The sequence below is a fragment of the Quercus suber genome, unplaced genomic scaffold (assembly GCF_002906115.3).
Source record: "Quercus suber isolate HL8 unplaced genomic scaffold, Cork oak 2.0 scaffold_125, whole genome shotgun sequence".
In the NCBI taxonomy this organism is placed as follows: Eukaryota; Viridiplantae; Streptophyta; class Magnoliopsida; order Fagales; family Fagaceae; genus Quercus; species Quercus suber.
In genome coordinates, this window is record NW_027069589.1 from 1189596 (window position 1) to 1211712 (window position 22117).

General features: G+C 41.4%; 2 protein-coding genes and 2 non-coding genes across 4 annotated transcripts; all 4 read left to right on the plus strand.

Annotated features, from left to right (window-relative positions):
* The first annotated feature begins 317 nt into the window (after positions 1 to 317).
* LOC136068621 (uncharacterized) lies at positions 318 to 2453 on the plus strand. Its single transcript, XM_065776008.1, has 4 exons — positions 318 to 524; positions 1410 to 1613; positions 1867 to 2104; positions 2290 to 2453. The coding sequence occupies exons 1-4, from the start codon at positions 318 to 320 to the stop codon at positions 2451 to 2453; spliced, it is 813 nt and encodes a 270-aa protein (XP_065632080.1).
* Positions 2454 to 7776: 5323 nt separating this feature from the next.
* On the plus strand, positions 7777 to 7848 carry TRNAW-CCA (transfer RNA tryptophan (anticodon CCA)). Its single transcript has one exon. It is a non-coding gene; the product is annotated as a tRNA-Trp (tRNA).
* A 4748-nt stretch (positions 7849 to 12596) lies between these two features.
* LOC136068623 (uncharacterized) lies at positions 12597 to 14732 on the plus strand. Its single transcript, XM_065776009.1, has 4 exons — positions 12597 to 12803; positions 13689 to 13892; positions 14146 to 14383; positions 14569 to 14732. Exons 1-4 carry the CDS (start codon positions 12597 to 12599, stop codon positions 14730 to 14732), a joined length of 813 nt encoding a protein of 270 aa, XP_065632081.1.
* A 5323-nt stretch (positions 14733 to 20055) lies between these two features.
* On the plus strand, positions 20056 to 20127 carry TRNAW-CCA (transfer RNA tryptophan (anticodon CCA)). The gene has a single exon. It is a non-coding gene; the product is annotated as a tRNA-Trp (tRNA).
* The last annotated feature ends 1990 nt before the right edge of the window (positions 20128 to 22117 follow it).

Genomic DNA, 22117 nt, shown 5'->3' on the forward strand with positions numbered 1-22117 from the left:
CTTTTGCTGAGACCACCTCTAGTTGTGAAACCGTTTACGTTACTTCGTAAGTTAACTTTATTCTCACTGCCTCATATCTTTTTACTTTTTTCTTAGTTGATTGAGAAACTTTTATTTTAGAGAGGCCATCAACTTAGGTTCTTCAAATACCTCTGTCGCTTGTAGGTAGTCAGATGTCTAGAGAGGCGATGAGTGAACAATCGTCAGTCCACGAGGGAGTGGGCTACGACGAGGTCTTCTAATTAGGTTATGAGCTCGAGGAGAGCATTTCCTGGTCGTTAGAGAGGGAAACATTAGCCCAATCTTCTGACGAGGAAATGGAAAGTTATAGAGGAGAAAATGAGGTAGTAAGTGAGGGAGGAGACGAAGATGATAAGGAGGAAGGGAGAGAGAATGAAGGGGACAAAAATGACGGTGACGAGGAGGTCATAGAAAGTACTTCGGGAAGCCTAGGAGATGACCGTCGTTTCATCCTCCCTAAAGAATGGACGGTCAATGACTTTCTACCAATGATGTCGGATAAGGTCTTTTAATCTTTACGTGACCGGTATCAAATTTCGAACAATATCCTAATCCGTCTCCCTGGAAAGTCTAAGAAATGCTATATAGGGAAAACCGCGGACGTCAGCATGTATGACGCCATGTTCGCGACAAGATTGAGATTGCCTCTGACGACACTTCACCATCAACTGGCCAGTTTTTTGGGGTTGTCCGTTAGCCAAATCACCCATAATGCTTGGAGAATATTCATTAGGGCAGAGATTTTGTGGAGTCGTTTAAGTGGAGGAAATCGTCAGTTAACTCTTGACGAGTTCTTCTGGTGTTATTGTCCTTAGCACATTGTCTCGTCCAAAGGAATATATCATTTCTCTGCAAGGAAAAAAAAGCTAAGACTAGTGTCTGATATGCCTAATTCCAATAGGAACGGGAAGGGCAGGTAGTTTTTTGTTAAAGGGTCGAACTGGGTGTGTCATCAGGAAGAGTGGGAGATGATGTCCCATGGCTTTGACAACACTTGGGCCCATGTCAAGGATTCAAGTTAATCCCGCCTGCTTCTTTCAACTTATTTGTTTCGAGTTTCCAACATCGTCTACTTTTCTTGTTTTCTTTTAGCTAGTGTTCATCCACATATCATGGACGAGCAGAAGGCTTTTATCCATAGGGTAACAGAAATTCTATTGGACGAGTGGAAGTGTCGAGATCTTATTACACTCGACACTCTACACGCTTACTGTGGAGGTCCTGAACCAACACCAGAAGCCTGTCGTCTCAACAATTACTCCCGTCATCATAAGTTAACCACTTTAACCCTTTTTCTTTTTTCGTTGGCTTGGTTAAGGCTGTTACTTGTCTTAATACTCCTTATTTGCCTTTTTGTAGAAGTGGAAGCAACTAAGCTGAGAGCGTAGGTGAGAGCTGCTGCTGCACGCAAGAAAGAAGAGGGGAAGGGCAAGGAAAAGAAGGGGGCATCCTCGTCAGTTCCTAAGGTCACCAATAAGGGGGCGGCTAAGAGGAAAAGTGACGAGAAGGATGACCGTTTGTCTAAGAAGGTTTCTGTCACTCCTAGGGAGAAGCTTCCCAAGAAGCCGTCACCTCCCAAGCCTAAGTATGGGGCAAGCAAAGGGCTAATGACGACGTCAAGCCTTATCGCTCAGGATCTTGATCGTCATCTTCTCACACACAAGGACTAAGCCTTGGAGATGGTGAGGTCCATCATCAAGGACAAGGACATGGATCTTTGTAGTAAGGGACGGAGGAGCTAGGGGTGTCGGGTCTTTTTAACCTTGCTTGGGTATGCTTTCTTCCTTTGTTTCTTTATTTATTTCACTCTTATGCTTAATAGCTTATGGTTATCCTGTCTTGCAGGCGATGGTTCGTATGAAAGCTTTGCAAGACAGGGGTGTAGCCAAGGAAGGGGTGATTACTTGTCTGCATAAGCATATCAAGAACCTGACTAATGGGCAGGAACAATATAAGAATGCCATGCATACTCTTAATCAGGAAGTGAAGGAGTTGAAAGAAAAGCTGGAGGAGGAGGGTCGTCAAAAGGAAAAAGAACAAAAATCCAAGGAGACAATGGAGAAGGAGTTGGCGACCTTTTTAGGTTAGGTGGAGACGGCCAAGGCTGACGCCGTGAAGGAATTCAGGGCATCACATTCATTCGTAAATTCCTGTGCCGAATACTATGGTGACAGGTTTAAAGATTGCCTTAAACAAGTCAAATCCACTTCCCTCACCTGGATTTGTCAAAGGTTTCTATGGATGACCCCTTGCCATTGACATCTGTAGGCGATACTACTCTCGGGGAAAACGATGACTCCACCGAGTCCGAGGCAAATCTAGAGGATAATAGTGTCGTTCTGGCCCAACCTGCTATGGATAAGCCTGTCGTTCCTCCGACTCCGTTGTCCAATCCCCCAAATGCTGAAAACTCTCATGCTTTTGATGCGTAGGACCCCCTTCCAAAAGGTGACGAGATCCAACAAGACCCCCTAGCCTCTTAAACTTTGTTTTTTTTTTCTTGTAAAGTTAATCTAATTTATGGACAATGTTTTATGCCCTTTTGTTTTTTGGGCTTTGTTTGTAAAAACTTCATCTTATTTATGGTATTTTATATATGTTGCTTTCAGCATGTATGCGTTGCTCTTTATCTATATGCTCATTCCTTGTACTTGTATGATATGTTTTCATAAGTTAGAGACGAATCCATCTACTTTACACGATAGGCTCATCCACCTAAGGATGTTTACTTTGTAGATTCAATGATTTCATTTCTTGGCCTTTTACTAAGCCCGTTTGCTTAGTCATGGACCAGGACTTAATAATATTGATTTGTCCACTTACGTGCATAATTATGGAGCCGTCTACTTAGTTATAGGTCTGTCCATTTGTTGTGGTCTTTAATATAAGCTCCTCCTCAGGGGATGAACCTGCTTATGTGGATCCATCAGCTTAGCTAGGTCCGTCCACTTGTTATGGATCTGTCAATTGTCTTGTGGACTTTATAATCATAATTTGTTCTCCTGAAAAGAATTTGCCCATTTTATGGACCGATAAATCTGTCCACTTTATAACCTCGTCCACTTTCATGGACTTGTCTAATTTATGGACTAGCTAATAAACTTGTCCACTTTTGTGGACTTATTATTAAACTCGTCCGATTTATGGACAAGCTAGTGAACTCGTCCACTTTACGGACTTTATAATGGTCCATCCTCCAAGAGTGAACTTGTCCCCTTTATGGGCCCGTCCACTTTATGGACTTGGTAAACTCATCCACTTTATGGATTCATCCACTTTATGGGCTAATAAACTTGTCCGATTTTATGGACTTGATAAACCCATCCACTTTATGGACTCGTCCACTTTATGGACTAATAAACTTGTCCCATTTTATGGACTTGATAAACTCATCCACTTTATGGACTACTAAACTTGTCCATTTTATGGACCTAATGATTTTTGAAGATAAACACCTTAGCCATATTTGAATAAACTCCTCTTATTATGATAAATCATGCATTCATAGAAAAAGTAATTTTCTAGAAGAAAAAGACATGCCCTTTGGGCTTGAAAAGTATTGCAGCAAGAATTAACTAAGGTAAATGGGAAAACTGAGGAATGTAGTTAAAATTAACTAAGTAAACTAAAAATGAAAGGGTGTTGCTCTTCATGCCGTCATCTTTATTGGTAGTACTTCTATAGGTGTTCGGCATTCCATGGATGGTGTAACTTCCGTCCGTCCAGTGTCTCCAGGTGGTAGATGCCTTTCCTCTGCCATGACATGATTTTGTAAGGTCCTTCCCAATTGGGGCTGAGCTTCTCATGGGCAGGGTCTCTAGCAGTGCCCATGACCTTCCTTAAAATAAGATCTCCAACCTAAAAGTCTCTATGTCTGACCCGAGAATTGTAGTACTTAGCCATACAGTCCTGGTATCGTGTGAGTATTTGTTCGGCTGTCGCCCTGGCTTTGTCAATTAGATCGAGTTGTAGATGCACAACCTCGTCGTTTTTCCTTTCATTATAATTGTCTACCCTGTAGCTTATGAGTCCGACCTCGGTTGGAATAACCGTCTTGCTTCCGTATGTTAGCCGAAATGGTGTCTTTCCTGTAGGTGTCCTTGTTGTTGTCCTGTATGCCCATAGTATGCTTGGCAGCTCTTCAAGCCATATGCCCTTTGCCCCCTTGAGTCGAGTCTTAATAATTTTGAGTAAGGATCGGTTCGCGACTTCAACCTGTTCGTTAGCTTGAGGGTGGGTGGGGGAGGAGTAATGATTTCTGATCCCCAACTACGAGCAAAAATCCCGGAAGGAGTCGTTGTTGAATTGTTTTCCGTTGTCTGAGACTAAGACTCTAGAGATCCCATACCTACATATGATGTACCTCGAGACGAAGTTTCGTATGTTCTTCTCCGTAATGGTGGCCAAGGCTTCAACTTCTACCCATTTTGTGAAGTAGTCTATGCCTACTATAAGGAACTTTAGCTGTCACACCATTATTGGGAATGGTCCCATAATGTCTAATCCCCACTAAGTAAACGGCCATGGGCTGTCATTGGGGTCAACTCTTCGGACGGCTATTTGATGACATTGTTGAATCTTTGACACTTGTTGCAGGCTTTGATATAAGTCTAGGCATCCTTCTGTATGGTAGGCTAGTAGTACCCCGCTCAAATTAGTTTGTGTACCAATGACCATGACCCTAAGTGGTTTCACAGATCCCTTCATGGACTTCTCTTATGACATAGTCTGCTTCCTTCGGACCCAAACACCTTAGGTATGGCCGGGAGAAGCCTCTCTTGTACAAGATGTCCTTCATTAAAATGAATTGCGCTACTTGGACCTTTAACTTTCTTGCAGCCTCCTTCCCGTCTGGTAAAACACCATTTTTCAAGTAGGAAACCAATGGTGTGGTCCAGTTGTTTTCAGAACCTATCTCCTGCATATCGACGAAATCTATTAGTGGAAAAAGCTGAACAAAAGAGAGAATATCTGTGAAGCTTCCATTGTTGACCAAGACCTGGTACACGTTATAGTCTCCTACCTGAAAGCTAACGACCAGTGCATCGTTATGCAAATGGTGGAGACGTCAGGCATCTTCTTCCGAGAATCCAATTAGAGGGTTGTCGACTCGCGGCATCTTCAGGATGACGCCTGTGAGTTGGACATTTTGGACCGCTCTGAGATAAGTCTTACGAGCTCTATTTGATAGGCCGTTGGCGGCTGTTCCCCCTACGATCATCCTTATGTCTCCCAAGGGTTGCCTTGGTCGTTCGTTGTCTCGTCGGGGAGCTTGCTCTTGCGGAGGTGGATCTGCTCTTTCCTTGCTGACGAACTTCTGCAACTTCCCTTATCTAATGAGGGCTTCAATTTGCTGTTTCAAGTCATAGTAATCAGCTGTGTCATGTCCGTGGTCACGGTGGAAGCAACAATATTTGTCTCTAGACCGCTTGTTAGGATCCCCCTTCAGCTTTCTGGGAAAGGTCAAAGCCCCTTCGTCTTTGATTTGTATTAGGACTTGATCTATCGGGGTGGTCAACGAGGTGAAGCTTGTAAACCTCCTTTCCAGGGGCTTAGAATGCCTTTCATCCCTTTAATCCCCTGTCCTTGGCTTCTTCCGTCCTTGGTCTTGTCGTGCATCCTCTTGCCTCTCCCCTTTTCTTGGCTTTTCCTCCCTAGCCTGTAGCGCGTCTTCAGCATTCATGTACTTGGTGGCCCTATAGAGTACTTCCGACATGGTCTTGGGGTCGTTTTTGTATAGTGAGAACAAAAACTTACCCTTTTCCGACATGGTCTTGGGGTCGTTTTTGTATAGTGAGAACAAAAACTTACCCTTTCACAACCCATTTGTGAAGGCTGCTACAAGTATTTTGTCGTTGGCTTCGTCGATCGATAGCGCTTCCTTATTGAAGCGCATTATGTAGGATCTCAACGTCTTGTCCTCTCGTTGCTTGATACTCATCAAGCACACCGTGGACTTCTTATACCTATGTCCCCTAATAAAGTGTGTAGTGAACTGAGCGCTTAACTCCTTAAAAGTGCTGATGGAGTTCGGCGTTAGTCAGCTGAACCATACCCTTGTGGAGCCCTTCAGCATTGTAAGGAAGGCCCTACACATGATTTCGGTCGCTACCCCTTGAAGATGTATCAAAGTCTTGAAGGTCTCTAGGTGATCCAAAGGGTCCTTCACTCCGTCGTAACTGTCTATATGTGGCATGCGAAATTTATGTGGCAGGGGGAAGGAATTGACAGCTGCAGTGAATGGCGAGTCAATGCGATTTACCAGATTGTCAAGGTCACTGGATACCCGTCCTTTGAAGCATTCATCATGACCTCAATTTGTTCCTTTATTGCCTATATCTCCGTGGTAATGTGTGGTTGAGTTGCATCCATGAGGGATGGCATGCTCAAATTTTGACGCTCTGGTCTACTCGGAGCATTACTGCCCTCCAGCCCATCTCGTTCTCTTCTATTAGCACTGATGCCTTCTTGGTCCTGCTCTTGAGTGCTGTGACCTGCATTTTTCTGGCGTAACTCTAGATCGTGGTTTTGCTTAGTAAGGCGCTCCACAACGGCGGCCAAGGTCTGCACCTGCCTTTCGAGGGCCGCTGCGCAAGTTTCGTCTCCCTGAATGTTGTTCATTGTTGCCATCGAGCGAGTTAGCACCATGCAACTCTTTTGTCCGAAAAGCGTTTACTATGGCTTTCAAACAAAAAAAACGTTATCTTTCCCACAAACGGCGCCAACTGATGATGCCGAAAATATCACCAGTGAATCACATGATGCTTGCACACTCGAAGCGATACTTGCGTAAAGAAAAGAAAGGACCTAACAGAAAGCATCGGTGTGGTGCCGACCAAATACCCTCCGAAGGTCAAGTTAGAACCTTTTACAACTCTAGAGTGTTAGAGATGGCGTAATTATGCGTACCTCGATTTGTGAGGATATTGGGGCTTTTATAGTAGTAGAAGGTTGACCATCTCTTCCTTAGGTTAGAAGTCTTTTCCTTATAGGAATCTTAAGGAGCGTATATTACAGAGTCTTTTCCTTGTAGGATACTAACATTAAGCGTGGGATACAAGCCATTTCTTTATATATTCATGCGTGGTGTCTAAGCCAAAGTTTTACTAAGACCGTTAGTTTCAGGACTGTCAGTTTTTTTTTATTCCCGTCAACCATAGCGGCGTCAGCTTCTTGTCAGCGTTATCCCATGAGTGATTGATTTCTTCCTGTCAAATCACCCTCCGTCAGTCCTCTTTTTTTTTGGGTCTTCAGCTTCTCTCATAGTTTGCCCTGTCAGCCTTAAACTGTAAAACATATTAATGATCAAGGCGACAGGCTAAATAATTTCGAGCTATAATTTTACTCATTAGTTTCTTTACTTGCAAAAGTCATGTTGTACCGTGTATATTAATATGTATATATATACCATCTTTACGTTACTATCAGCAACTTCGTTAATTTCGAGTGTGTGTATAATGGTATAAGTGTAACACAATATTAATCATAAGCATAAAAATGGTGATAAACAAGAATAAGGTGGTCTGTAAGCTTTAAGGCAAGCTTTTCCCCATCTTTTGTGATTGTAATTAAGGGTGCTCAATAAATTATTGAACATCAAGAAAAGGAGCAATCGCATAGTGGGTACTGGGTAGTGTTTGTTACATCCAATGTTCAGTTCAAACCTGTTACGCACCGTTGAGTTCACCCAAAAAAAATTGGAAAATGAAAATTTTAGTAGAATAATAATTATTATAAGCGAGGTTGTAAACAAACGGATCCGTGGCGCAATGGTAGCGCGTCTGACTCCAGATCAGAAGGTTGCGTGTTCGATTCACGTCGGGTTCAATTTTGTAGTTTTTATTTTTTATTTTTTCATGGGCCCCCAATAGCTATGATTTATGAAATCACATGGTGCAGTGCAATTAGCGGTTTTATAATAAGAAAATTCTATATATTAATATATTTATTTATTTTAATATTAAATATATTATTAATAGTTTAATAACCCTAGTTTTTCCCCAAAAAAAAAGTTTGATAACCCTAGCAAGTGTTGACTAGGAAAGCCATCTCAAAAAAAAATAAAATAAAATTAGTTTAATAGTTTAAAACTTGGCTCAAAACAAAGGGAAAACTTAGTTTTGAACAAGGTAGGAAAAGCCCAAAATTTGAAAAATATACCGACATTAAACCGTTCAAACCGCATCTTATACACCGCGTCGTACATGTGATTGCATAAATGAGGTGCAGTGTAGTTATAGTTTTGGCTAAATTTTAAACTGCACTGCACCGCCGCACATGTGATGCAAAAATAATGTGCAGTGTAGTTATAGTTTTAGCTAAACCGCACCACAAAGTGCGGTACTAAAATGGTCCAAAATCGTACCGCATTGCACTGCGAACACCCTTACTAGAAGTAACAATATTAACCTAAAGTCTTGTAACTCAACAGGTTGACATCTTAAACATCCAGAGTTCAAATCCACTAACTCATTATAACTATCAAATTAAGAAATAATAAAATAAACCATATTAGTTATGGCAATTATTCCACTCAGAATGATCATTTAGTTTGGAAAAGTACTTAAATGATAAATCCCATATTCCCATGTCCAAGGTTAAAAGGGGGGAAAATTGTTGAAACATATTCACCCAAAAAAAAAAAAAGTTGACGCAAATAAGTGATGTCTTCATTATGATGTTTGGTTGTGATGGAATTTAAGAGGTCGAACTGTAGGGAGCATTACAGAGTAACAATAATTATGGAAACCACAGAAGGGTCCTAGACATTATGTCCAAACAATTTTCTTCTCTAAACTTTGATGTCTATGCCATTAGCATCCCTTCCTACATACAACTGCTGTGAGGAAGTCTGAAGTAGCTGCATTGATGTTAACTTTGATCCACATAGAGGGGGGTGGCTGCAATTTCCAAGAAGCATAACTGGGAGCTAGTTTTCTCTCAACTGCCATCAACTTGGTATAGGGGGTAGGTTTTGGTGGATTAGATTGACTGAGGGCATGATATTAGGATGCTTGCCTTGGAATAGAAGATTGTTTCTTGTTTTTCAGATTTCATCAATTACAAAGGCCATGTTGAGCGAGATAATCCACTGATTATTTGAGTCTGGGCGGTTCTAAAATCAGCTTAATTATACCTTTGTGGAAATTGATGTTGTGTTCATCTGACTTGAAGCCCTAGCAACTACCGTACCAAATTGCCTTGGCAAATTGGCATGTGAGAAAAAGATGCATGGGTGATTCTTGTTCTTGTGGACAGAGAACACAATTAGCCAAGAGCTCATCATAAACCTACGAATTATATGTGTTTTGATGAGGTTATTCTACTTAAAAAATAAGTTGTACTTAGAAATGTGAGATTTTAACATACATAAACCCAAAAAATTCGAAAATAAGCACATCCAAGCATGCTTTTAGTGGTGATGGCCAATGAGCTTATCTATTTTTATTTTGGAATTGCTTGAAAATTTTTAATTTCAAAAAAGACAAAATTTGGCCCTAAACTAGTCTGAAGTTATCTTTTTCAACCCATTACATAACAATTGTTGATACCCGTTTTTGTAAATTTTTATCTAAGAGCCTGTGAGGAGAAAAGCCCAAGAAAGCCCCAAGAGATGGATTATAGTATGAGCAAAGAGATAGTAATTGGCTTATATTATAAAGGTCCAAAGAGAAGAGAATGCACAAATAAGGTCCAAGTGATAGCCTAAAAAAGAAGAGTGTTTAGAGAATGAAAAATAAAGTCCAAAGATAGGCCCATGGGACCCTTTTGGGAGTGGTGTAATAGGAGGCTCTTCTTGAAGAGTAAGGTTGAGAATAAAGATGAGTAATAGGAAGCCCTTCTTGAAGAGTAAAATGGGTATTAAAAAAACTCAAAGGTAGAGAAACAAAATGGAGTCCAATAAGTGAGGCCCAGCAAAGTAAATAAATAGAAAAATAAAGTAGAAGGGTCAGCAGGCCCAACCCAATTTAGTGAATAAATAAAGAGAAGAGAAAGCAAAATTGGTTAGCAAGCCCAACCCAATATATGACAGAAAACCTATAATGCCCTTATATAAGGAGATAAGGATGAATTCTGATTCTGCGGAAATAAAGCAAGGTGAAACCGTGCAAAGCCATAGCGGCAGGAAACGCACAAAGAAACAAGACAAAACCACAACAGTAAGAAATGCATAAAGAAGAAACAAGACAGAGCCACAACGACAAGAAACACATGAAGAAGAAACAAGACAAAGCCATAGTGGCAAGAAATGCATGAAGGAGAAACAAGACAAAATCAAAGGCAGCAGAAATGCATGAAGAGGATGAAGTCAAAGAACATAAAGTGGAGCAGCTGGAGCCTTGTCGACCTGCAACCTAACCAATGTAAAGGAGGTAGGGCCCATGGTTGAAGAGGAACAAAGGGTGTGGTTTAATGGAGGGGGGAAAAGATCTAGTTTTGATATCTTGCCAAGACCCCTTTTGGGAGATGCTTTACTAGAAAAGCATACTTACCAAAATGGGTAGGAAATTGGTGGGAACCATTTGATGCATGTTAGAGAGTGAGGACAAGAGAGATTAATGAAGGTTTGCCGTTAAGAGAAAGAGAAAGATAGTGGTATTGTGGCCGGATTGGCTTTTGCCCAAAAGTGGAAAGAAATTCGTCACTAAGCAAGTAGTGAGACTAAACCCACTACTAGTGGCTAGATGATAGTGGGAGTGTACTCACCTGTATATGGCCAGAATGGTACATAGTAGGTATGGGCTGAATGCCTACAACAAATAAAATAGTTGGTGAAAGTAAGGGCAGAAAGGGGAAGTCACCTAGGATTGATCTTGGGTATAAAAGGAACAGTACCCATGAATATGGAATATACAACAATCATGAGAAGAGGGACGGCAACAAGAATGAGAGAACAACAATGAAAAGGATGAGAGAACAGAAAGAAACATCAACAATGGTGTGAAGAATACAGTACCCAAGGGAATTAGAATAGTGAGGTGAAAGTGAAAGAAGAGAGAAAGAGGAAAAGAAAGTGAAACTTAAAAGAGAATAGAGAGTTGAGAAAGTAGAGTATACACATCAGACATAACATGCATCACTAGGCAACATTTTCTCTCCCTCATACAAAACCATACTCTCTATCATCTCAATCAAGGGGATAACTATTTTGACCCATTCTCCAAACTACATAACTTTATGGCTTTGTAGGGTAATAAGGTTAAGTAAGTTGAAGTTTGGGCTCTTTTTAGTACTATCCTATGGAGAACACTTTTACTTTTTGTTATTAAGTTTGTTGTTATTATTATTTATTTCTACTGTTAACATTCTCGGACTAATAGTTATTCTACTGTTACTATTGATAATGTCAAAAAATTAACAGTAAGTCACGCGATCCTCACGTGCTCGAAGCAATACCTGCAAAACACCAAAAGAGAAGACCTAACAAAGAGCACCGGTGTGGTGCTGGCCAAGTACCCTTCGAAGGTCAAGTTAAAACTTCTCACAACTCTAGAGTGCCAGAGCTGGGGTGAATTATGCGTACCTTGATTTGTGAGGGTCTTGGGGTTTTTATAGTAGCGTAGGGTTGACATCTGTGCCTTGATTAAGAAGATCTTTCCTTGTAGGAGAGAAATTCTTTATTTCGCGTATCTTGCGGAATCCTTTCCTTGTAAGAGTCTTTTTTATTAGGGTTAAGTGTGGGGCGCAAGACATTTTCTTATATACCTATGCGTGTGAACCATGCAAGAAACATGTTGGACTTATCAGCTTTATCCCGTCAACTTCCCCTGTCATCCTGATCGTCTTTAACCCATGCACTGATGCCCTTCAGTTGCTCCTGTCATCCTTAATATGGGTCGTCAACCTTTTGGGGTCAGTTACAAGAATATCAACAAAGTTGTTAGCTACTTTAGGGTCGTCAGCTATTACAGGGTAGTTAGCTATCACTTAGGCTTTAGGAATTATACTTACCAGTTGCCCCATACTCCATAATCCCGTCAGCTTAAGATGTCGGGTTGCGGAGTATATATATATATATATTTTAATGGATGGGGCATTTATTACCTGACTCCTTGAGCAGCCACAATGTCAGAACACGTGGCTCAAGTCGATTGGTCTTATGTCTAGACAAGGGCATCACTTCATCTTCTGTGCGATTATCACCCTATATATACACCACTTCCCTCTTTACTTTCTTTTATTTCATTTCTGTTGATCATTAAAGAAAGCCCATCACTTCAAGGACTTCACCCATGTCATTGTGCTTTTGTCATCGTCCTTTTGCTGAGACCACCTCTAGTTGTGAAACCGTTTACGTTACTTCGTAAGTTAACTTTATTCTCACTGCCTCATATCTTTTTACTTTTTTCTTAGTTGATTGAGAAACTTTTATTTTAGAGAGGCCATCAACTTAGGTTCTTCAAATACCTCTGTCGCTTGTAGGTAGTCAGATGTCTAGAGAGGCGATGAGTGAACAATCGTCAGTCCACGAGGGAGTGGGCTACGACGAGGTCTTCTAATTAGGTTATGAGCTCGAGGAGAGCATTTCCTGGTCGTTAGAGAGGGAAACATTAGCCCAATCTTCTGACGAGGAAATGGAAAGTTATAGAGGAGAAAATGAGGTAGTAAGTGAGGGAGGAGACGAAGATGATAAGGAGGAAGGGAGAGAGAATGAAGGGGACAAAAATGACGGTGACGAGGAGGTCATAGAAAGTACTTCGGGAAGCCTAGGAGATGACCGTCGTTTCATCCTCCCTAAAGAATGGACGGTCAATGACTTTCTACCAATGATGTCGGATAAGGTCTTTTAATCTTTACGTGACCGGTATCAAATTTCGAACAATATCCTAATCCGTCTCCCTGGAAAGTCTAAGAAATGCTATATAGGGAAAACCGCGGACGTCAGCATGTATGACGCCATGTTCGCGACAAGATTGAGATTGCCTCTGACGACACTTCACCATCAACTGGCCAGTTTTTTGGGGTTGTCCGTTAGCCAAATCACCCATAATGCTTGGAGAATATTCATTAGGGCAGAGATTTTGTGGAGTCGTTTAAGTGGAGGAAATCGTCAGTTAACTCTTGACGAGTTCTTCTGGTGTTATTGTCCTTAGCACATTGTCTCGTCCAAAGGAATATATCATTTCTCTGCAAGGAAAAAAAAGCTAAGACTAGTGTCTGATATGCCTAATTCCAATAGGAACGGGAAGGGCAGGTAGTTTTTTGTTAAAGGGTCGAACTGGGTGTGTCATCAGGAAGAGTGGGAGATGATGTCCCATGGCTTTGACAACACTTGGGCCCATGTCAAGGATTCAAGTTAATCCCGCCTGCTTCTTTCAACTTATTTGTTTCGAGTTTCCAACATCGTCTACTTTTCTTGTTTTCTTTTAGCTAGTGTTCATCCACATATCATGGACGAGCAGAAGGCTTTTATCCATAGGGTAACAGAAATTCTATTGGACGAGTGGAAGTGTCGAGATCTTATTACACTCGACACTCTACACGCTTACTGTGGAGGTCCTGAACCAACACCAGAAGCCTGTCGTCTCAACAATTACTCCCGTCATCATAAGTTAACCACTTTAACCCTTTTTCTTTTTTCGTTGGCTTGGTTAAGGCTGTTACTTGTCTTAATACTCCTTATTTGCCTTTTTGTAGAAGTGGAAGCAACTAAGCTGAGAGCGTAGGTGAGAGCTGCTGCTGCACGCAAGAAAGAAGAGGGGAAGGGCAAGGAAAAGAAGGGGGCATCCTCGTCAGTTCCTAAGGTCACCAATAAGGGGGCGGCTAAGAGGAAAAGTGACGAGAAGGATGACCGTTTGTCTAAGAAGGTTTCTGTCACTCCTAGGGAGAAGCTTCCCAAGAAGCCGTCACCTCCCAAGCCTAAGTATGGGGCAAGCAAAGGGCTAATGACGACGTCAAGCCTTATCGCTCAGGATCTTGATCGTCATCTTCTCACACACAAGGACTAAGCCTTGGAGATGGTGAGGTCCATCATCAAGGACAAGGACATGGATCTTTGTAGTAAGGGACGGAGGAGCTAGGGGTGTCGGGTCTTTTTAACCTTGCTTGGGTATGCTTTCTTCCTTTGTTTCTTTATTTATTTCACTCTTATGCTTAATAGCTTATGGTTATCCTGTCTTGCAGGCGATGGTTCGTATGAAAGCTTTGCAAGACAGGGGTGTAGCCAAGGAAGGGGTGATTACTTGTCTGCATAAGCATATCAAGAACCTGACTAATGGGCAGGAACAATATAAGAATGCCATGCATACTCTTAATCAGGAAGTGAAGGAGTTGAAAGAAAAGCTGGAGGAGGAGGGTCGTCAAAAGGAAAAAGAACAAAAATCCAAGGAGACAATGGAGAAGGAGTTGGCGACCTTTTTAGGTTAGGTGGAGACGGCCAAGGCTGACGCCGTGAAGGAATTCAGGGCATCACATTCATTCGTAAATTCCTGTGCCGAATACTATGGTGACAGGTTTAAAGATTGCCTTAAACAAGTCAAATCCACTTCCCTCACCTGGATTTGTCAAAGGTTTCTATGGATGACCCCTTGCCATTGACATCTGTAGGCGATACTACTCTCGGGGAAAACGATGACTCCACCGAGTCCGAGGCAAATCTAGAGGATAATAGTGTCGTTCTGGCCCAACCTGCTATGGATAAGCCTGTCGTTCCTCCGACTCCGTTGTCCAATCCCCCAAATGCTGAAAACTCTCATGCTTTTGATGCGTAGGACCCCCTTCCAAAAGGTGACGAGATCCAACAAGACCCCCTAGCCTCTTAAACTTTGTTTTTTTTTTCTTGTAAAGTTAATCTAATTTATGGACAATGTTTTATGCCCTTTTGTTTTTTGGGCTTTGTTTGTAAAAACTTCATCTTATTTATGGTATTTTATATATGTTGCTTTCAGCATGTATGCGTTGCTCTTTATCTATATGCTCATTCCTTGTACTTGTATGATATGTTTTCATAAGTTAGAGACGAATCCATCTACTTTACACGATAGGCTCATCCACCTAAGGATGTTTACTTTGTAGATTCAATGATTTCATTTCTTGGCCTTTTACTAAGCCCGTTTGCTTAGTCATGGACCAGGACTTAATAATATTGATTTGTCCACTTACGTGCATAATTATGGAGCCGTCTACTTAGTTATAGGTCTGTCCATTTGTTGTGGTCTTTAATATAAGCTCCTCCTCAGGGGATGAACCTGCTTATGTGGATCCATCAGCTTAGCTAGGTCCGTCCACTTGTTATGGATCTGTCAATTGTCTTGTGGACTTTATAATCATAATTTGTTCTCCTGAAAAGAATTTGCCCATTTTATGGACCGATAAATCTGTCCACTTTATAACCTCGTCCACTTTCATGGACTTGTCTAATTTATGGACTAGCTAATAAACTTGTCCACTTTTGTGGACTTATTATTAAACTCGTCCGATTTATGGACAAGCTAGTGAACTCGTCCACTTTACGGACTTTATAATGGTCCATCCTCCAAGAGTGAACTTGTCCCCTTTATGGGCCCGTCCACTTTATGGACTTGGTAAACTCATCCACTTTATGGATTCATCCACTTTATGGGCTAATAAACTTGTCCGATTTTATGGACTTGATAAACCCATCCACTTTATGGACTCGTCCACTTTATGGACTAATAAACTTGTCCCATTTTATGGACTTGATAAACTCATCCACTTTATGGACTACTAAACTTGTCCATTTTATGGACCTAATGATTTTTGAAGATAAACACCTTAGCCATATTTGAATAAACTCCTCTTATTATGATAAATCATGCATTCATAGAAAAAGTAATTTTCTAGAAGAAAAAGACATGCCCTTTGGGCTTGAAAAGTATTGCAGCAAGAATTAACTAAGGTAAATGGGAAAACTGAGGAATGTAGTTAAAATTAACTAAGTAAACTAAAAATGAAAGGGTGTTGCTCTTCATGCCGTCATCTTTATTGGTAGTACTTCTATAGGTGTTCGGCATTCCATGGATGGTGTAACTTCCGTCCGTCCAGTGTCTCCAGGTGGTAGATGCCTTTCCTCTGCCATGACATGATTTTGTAAGGTCCTTCCCAATTGGGGCTGAGCTTCTCATGGGCAGGGTCTCTAGCAGTGCCCATGACCTTCCTTAAAATAAGATCTCCAACCTAAAAGTCTCTATGTCTGACCCGAGAATTGTAGTACTTAGCCATACAGTCCTGGTATCGTGTGAGTATTTGTTCGGCTGTCGCCCTGGCTTTGTCAATTAGATCGAGTTGTAGATGCACAACCTCGTCGTTTTTCCTTTCATTATAATTGTCTACCCTGTAGCTTATGAGTCCGACCTCGGTTGGAATAACCGTCTTGCTTCCGTATGTTAGCCGAAATGGTGTCTTTCCTGTAGGTGTCCTTGTTGTTGTCCTGTATGCCCATAGTATGCTTGGCAGCTCTTCAAGCCATATGCCCTTTGCCCCCTTGAGTCGAGTCTTAATAATTTTGAGTAAGGATCGGTTCGCGACTTCAACCTGTTCGTTAGCTTGAGGGTGGGTGGGGGAGGAGTAATGATTTCTGATCCCCAACTACGAGCAAAAATCCCGGAAGGAGTCGTTGTTGAATTGTTTTCCGTTGTCTGAGACTAAGACTCTAGAGATCCCATACCTACATATGATGTACCTCGAGACGAAGTTTCGTATGTTCTTCTCCGTAATGGTGGCCAAGGCTTCAACTTCTACCCATTTTGTGAAGTAGTCTATGCCTACTATAAGGAACTTTAGCTGTCACACCATTATTGGGAATGGTCCCATAATGTCTAATCCCCACTAAGTAAACGGCCATGGGCTGTCATTGGGGTCAACTCTTCGGACGGCTATTTGATGACATTGTTGAATCTTTGACACTTGTTGCAGGCTTTGATATAAGTCTAGGCATCCTTCTGTATGGTAGGCTAGTAGTACCCCGCTCAAATTAGTTTGTGTACCAATGACCATGACCCTAAGTGGTTTCACAGATCCCTTCATGGACTTCTCTTATGACATAGTCTGCTTCCTTCGGACCCAAACACCTTAGGTATGGCCGGGAGAAGCCTCTCTTGTACAAGATGTCCTTCATTAAAATGAATTGCGCTACTTGGACCTTTAACTTTCTTGCAGCCTCCTTCCCGTCTGGTAAAACACCATTTTTCAAGTAGGAAACCAATGGTGTGGTCCAGTTGTTTTCAGAACCTATCTCCTGCATATCGACGAAATCTATTAGTGGAAAAAGCTGAACAAAAGAGAGAATATCTGTGAAGCTTCCATTGTTGACCAAGACCTGGTACACGTTATAGTCTCCTACCTGAAAGCTAACGACCAGTGCATCGTTATGCAAATGGTGGAGACGTCAGGCATCTTCTTCCGAGAATCCAATTAGAGGGTTGTCGACTCGCGGCATCTTCAGGATGACGCCTGTGAGTTGGACATTTTGGACCGCTCTGAGATAAGTCTTACGAGCTCTATTTGATAGGCCGTTGGCGGCTGTTCCCCCTACGATCATCCTTATGTCTCCCAAGGGTTGCCTTGGTCGTTCGTTGTCTCGTCGGGGAGCTTGCTCTTGCGGAGGTGGATCTGCTCTTTCCTTGCTGACGAACTTCTGCAACTTCCCTTATCTAATGAGGGCTTCAATTTGCTGTTTCAAGTCATAGTAATCAGCTGTGTCATGTCCGTGGTCACGGTGGAAGCAACAATATTTGTCTCTAGACCGCTTGTTAGGATCCCCCTTCAGCTTTCTGGGAAAGGTCAAAGCCCCTTCGTCTTTGATTTGTATTAGGACTTGATCTATCGGGGTGGTCAACGAGGTGAAGCTTGTAAACCTCCTTTCCAGGGGCTTAGAATGCCTTTCATCCCTTTAATCCCCTGTCCTTGGCTTCTTCCGTCCTTGGTCTTGTCGTGCATCCTCTTGCCTCTCCCCTTTTCTTGGCTTTTCCTCCCTAGCCTGTAGCGCGTCTTCAGCATTCATGTACTTGGTGGCCCTATAGAGTACTTCCGACATGGTCTTGGGGTCGTTTTTGTATAGTGAGAACAAAAACTTACCCTTTTCCGACATGGTCTTGGGGTCGTTTTTGTATAGTGAGAACAAAAACTTACCCTTTCACAACCCATTTGTGAAGGCTGCTACAAGTATTTTGTCGTTGGCTTCGTCGATCGATAGCGCTTCCTTATTGAAGCGCATTATGTAGGATCTCAACGTCTTGTCCTCTCGTTGCTTGATACTCATCAAGCACACCGTGGACTTCTTATACCTATGTCCCCTAATAAAGTGTGTAGTGAACTGAGCGCTTAACTCCTTAAAAGTGCTGATGGAGTTCGGCGTTAGTCAGCTGAACCATACCCTTGTGGAGCCCTTCAGCATTGTAAGGAAGGCCCTACACATGATTTCGGTCGCTACCCCTTGAAGATGTATCAAAGTCTTGAAGGTCTCTAGGTGATCCAAAGGGTCCTTCACTCCGTCGTAACTGTCTATATGTGGCATGCGAAATTTATGTGGCAGGGGGAAGGAATTGACAGCTGCAGTGAATGGCGAGTCAATGCGATTTACCAGATTGTCAAGGTCACTGGATACCCGTCCTTTGAAGCATTCATCATGACCTCAATTTGTTCCTTTATTGCCTATATCTCCGTGGTAATGTGTGGTTGAGTTGCATCCATGAGGGATGGCATGCTCAAATTTTGACGCTCTGGTCTACTCGGAGCATTACTGCCCTCCAGCCCATCTCGTTCTCTTCTATTAGCACTGATGCCTTCTTGGTCCTGCTCTTGAGTGCTGTGACCTGCATTTTTCTGGCGTAACTCTAGATCGTGGTTTTGCTTAGTAAGGCGCTCCACAACGGCGGCCAAGGTCTGCACCTGCCTTTCGAGGGCCGCTGCGCAAGTTTCGTCTCCCTGAATGTTGTTCATTGTTGCCATCGAGCGAGTTAGCACCATGCAACTCTTTTGTCCGAAAAGCGTTTACTATGGCTTTCAAACAAAAAAAACGTTATCTTTCCCACAAACGGCGCCAACTGATGATGCCGAAAATATCACCAGTGAATCACATGATGCTTGCACACTCGAAGCGATACTTGCGTAAAGAAAAGAAAGGACCTAACAGAAAGCATCGGTGTGGTGCCGACCAAATACCCTCCGAAGGTCAAGTTAGAACCTTTTACAACTCTAGAGTGTTAGAGATGGCGTAATTATGCGTACCTCGATTTGTGAGGATATTGGGGCTTTTATAGTAGTAGAAGGTTGACCATCTCTTCCTTAGGTTAGAAGTCTTTTCCTTATAGGAATCTTAAGGAGCGTATATTACAGAGTCTTTTCCTTGTAGGATACTAACATTAAGCGTGGGATACAAGCCATTTCTTTATATATTCATGCGTGGTGTCTAAGCCAAAGTTTTACTAAGACCGTTAGTTTCAGGACTGTCAGTTTTTTTTTATTCCCGTCAACCATAGCGGCGTCAGCTTCTTGTCAGCGTTATCCCATGAGTGATTGATTTCTTCCTGTCAAATCACCCTCCGTCAGTCCTCTTTTTTTTTGGGTCTTCAGCTTCTCTCATAGTTTGCCCTGTCAGCCTTAAACTGTAAAACATATTAATGATCAAGGCGACAGGCTAAATAATTTCGAGCTATAATTTTACTCATTAGTTTCTTTACTTGCAAAAGTCATGTTGTACCGTGTATATTAATATGTATATATATACCATCTTTACGTTACTATCAGCAACTTCGTTAATTTCGAGTGTGTGTATAATGGTATAAGTGTAACACAATATTAATCATAAGCATAAAAATGGTGATAAACAAGAATAAGGTGGTCTGTAAGCTTTAAGGCAAGCTTTTCCCCATCTTTTGTGATTGTAATTAAGGGTGCTCAATAAATTATTGAACATCAAGAAAAGGAGCAATCGCATAGTGGGTACTGGGTAGTGTTTGTTACATCCAATGTTCAGTTCAAACCTGTTACGCACCGTTGAGTTCACCCAAAAAAAATTGGAAAATGAAAATTTTAGTAGAATAATAATTATTATAAGCGAGGTTGTAAACAAACGGATCCGTGGCGCAATGGTAGCGCGTCTGACTCCAGATCAGAAGGTTGCGTGTTCGATTCACGTCGGGTTCAATTTTGTAGTTTTTATTTTTTATTTTTTCATGGGCCCCCAATAGCTATGATTTATGAAACTGAGATGGGCTGGGTTTCTGAACCCAATAGCGTTTATTGGAGAAGGATTAAGGTGGAGAAAGTTAACAACAACCCAAATTCCAATCCCGAGTCTTGTGGCCCAAAAAGATATGAGCCCAACCCTCTCCAGAAAATTAACCCAAATGCTCCAATCTTTACGAAAAAATAGAGTGTCTGAAATTGTAGGGTAATTGCTAATTACACTAGTAGTAGCGAATGAGTTATTTTGACCTGTTCCAGAACACGCTTTACACTAGTAAGATCTTGAGCCGCTTTTTTCCCTTGAAAAATGATAGATCAACGTGTGGAATTGGAAACCCGAAACTTTACAAAGTTAACGTTTTTTCTAAACTTTATTTCCTACCCTGCTGTTTCGCAATGAGTTGAAATCAAACTTCGTCAAGCTCCTCTTATTTCTCTCATATTGTTTGGGAACCTTCCCTTCCAGACAATGAGTTTGTCTAGATAGGAAAATCTTATTAAGTGGCACTTCTAGATTTTGCACCTGGCCACGCCAGCTGTAGCTACTCAAATCCTTATTTCCTAAGTAATGTAGTTGTACCGTGATGTTCGATTCACGTCGGGTTCAATTTTGTAGTTTTTATTTTTTATTTTTTCATGGGCCCCCAATAGCTATGATTTATGAAACTGAGATGGGCTGGGTTTCTGAACCCAATAGCGTTTATTGGAGAAGGATTAAGGTGGAGAAAGTTAACAACAACCCAAATTCCAATCCCGAGTCTTGTGGCCCAAAAAGATATGAGCCCAACCCTCTCCAGAAAATTAACCCAAATGCTCCAATCTTTACGAAAAAATAGAGTGTCTGAAATTGTAGGGTAATTGCTAATTACACTAGTAGTAGCGAATGAGTTATTTTGACCTGTTCCAGAACACGCTTTACACTAGTAAGATCTTGAGCCGCTTTTTTCCCTTGAAAAATGATAGATCAACGTGTGGAATTGGAAACCCGAAACTTTACAAAGTTAACGTTTTTTCTAAACTTTATTTCCTACCCTGCTGTTTCGCAATGAGTTGAAATCAAACTTCGTCAAGCTCCTCTTATTTCTCTCATATTGTTTGGGAACCTTCCCTTCCAGACAATGAGTTTGTCTAGATAGGAAAATCTTATTAAGTGGCACTTCTAGATTTTGCACCTGGCCACGCCAGCTGTAGCTACTCAAATCCTTATTTCCTAAGTAATGTAGTTGTACCGTGAGCAATGACGGAACTATACTTGGACTTGGGGGCAGCGGCCCTCTAATTTTTTTAAATTAAAAAAAAAATAACACTTAACTTTCTAAATTAAGAAGTGCGATGTCGACAATATTTTCATAACAAATCACACGTAGTAAGTTCTTAATGGTTTTAATTTAAATCCACAATTTAAATTACTTCTTTTACCCACTCATAACAACTAATAATATCTTATTACTTATAATTTATTGTGAAAATATTGTGAACAATATTTCTCTTTTAAATGAATACAAATTTGGAGTTTCAGAAAAAAAAGAAAAAAAGAAAAAAAATTTGTTTGTACTTTTGCCCCTCTAACTCAAAGCTCTGGTTCCATCCTGGCCGTGAGTACGTAATACAAACCAGGAAATTTCAAAGAGAAATATAGTTAAAGAGTTAAGACCAAGTACAAGTCAGTTCATACCGTAAGATATTTCATAATACAAGCATTTATCAAATGAAAAAACGAAGAAACTTCTTAAAATTACTTCCACTTTCCTGTTATAAAAGTTGTTTTTGTAGCAAAGAAATGATTGTGGGTACTTTTTGTCGCAAAAAAAAGTTCACAAATGGAAGCTGTAACATGTATTGGGGAGGCAGTTATTGGAACTGCAGCCCAGGGAGTTTTGCATGTTACAGGAAGAGCTTTTAAATTCAAATCCATTCTCAAACACCTTGAAACCACGATTGTTTCTGC

Coding starts and splice junctions, on each gene's coding strand:
- LOC136068621 (XM_065776008.1), top strand. CDS start 318: ATGGAAAGTTATAGAGGAGAAAATGAGGTAGTAAGTGAGGGAGGAGAC. Junction 525..1,409: donor TACCAATGATGTCGGATAAG/GTCTTTTAATCT, acceptor CTGAGAGCGTAG/GTGAGAGCTGCTGCTGCACG. Junction 2,105..2,289: donor GGAGTTGGCGACCTTTTTAG/GTTAGGTGGAGA, acceptor TGACATCTGTAG/GCGATACTACTCTCGGGGAA.
- LOC136068623 (XM_065776009.1), top strand. CDS start 12,597: ATGGAAAGTTATAGAGGAGAAAATGAGGTAGTAAGTGAGGGAGGAGAC. Junction 12,804..13,688: donor TACCAATGATGTCGGATAAG/GTCTTTTAATCT, acceptor CTGAGAGCGTAG/GTGAGAGCTGCTGCTGCACG. Junction 13,893..14,145: donor CTCCCAAGCCTAAGTATGGG/GCAAGCAAAGGG, acceptor CCTGTCTTGCAG/GCGATGGTTCGTATGAAAGC.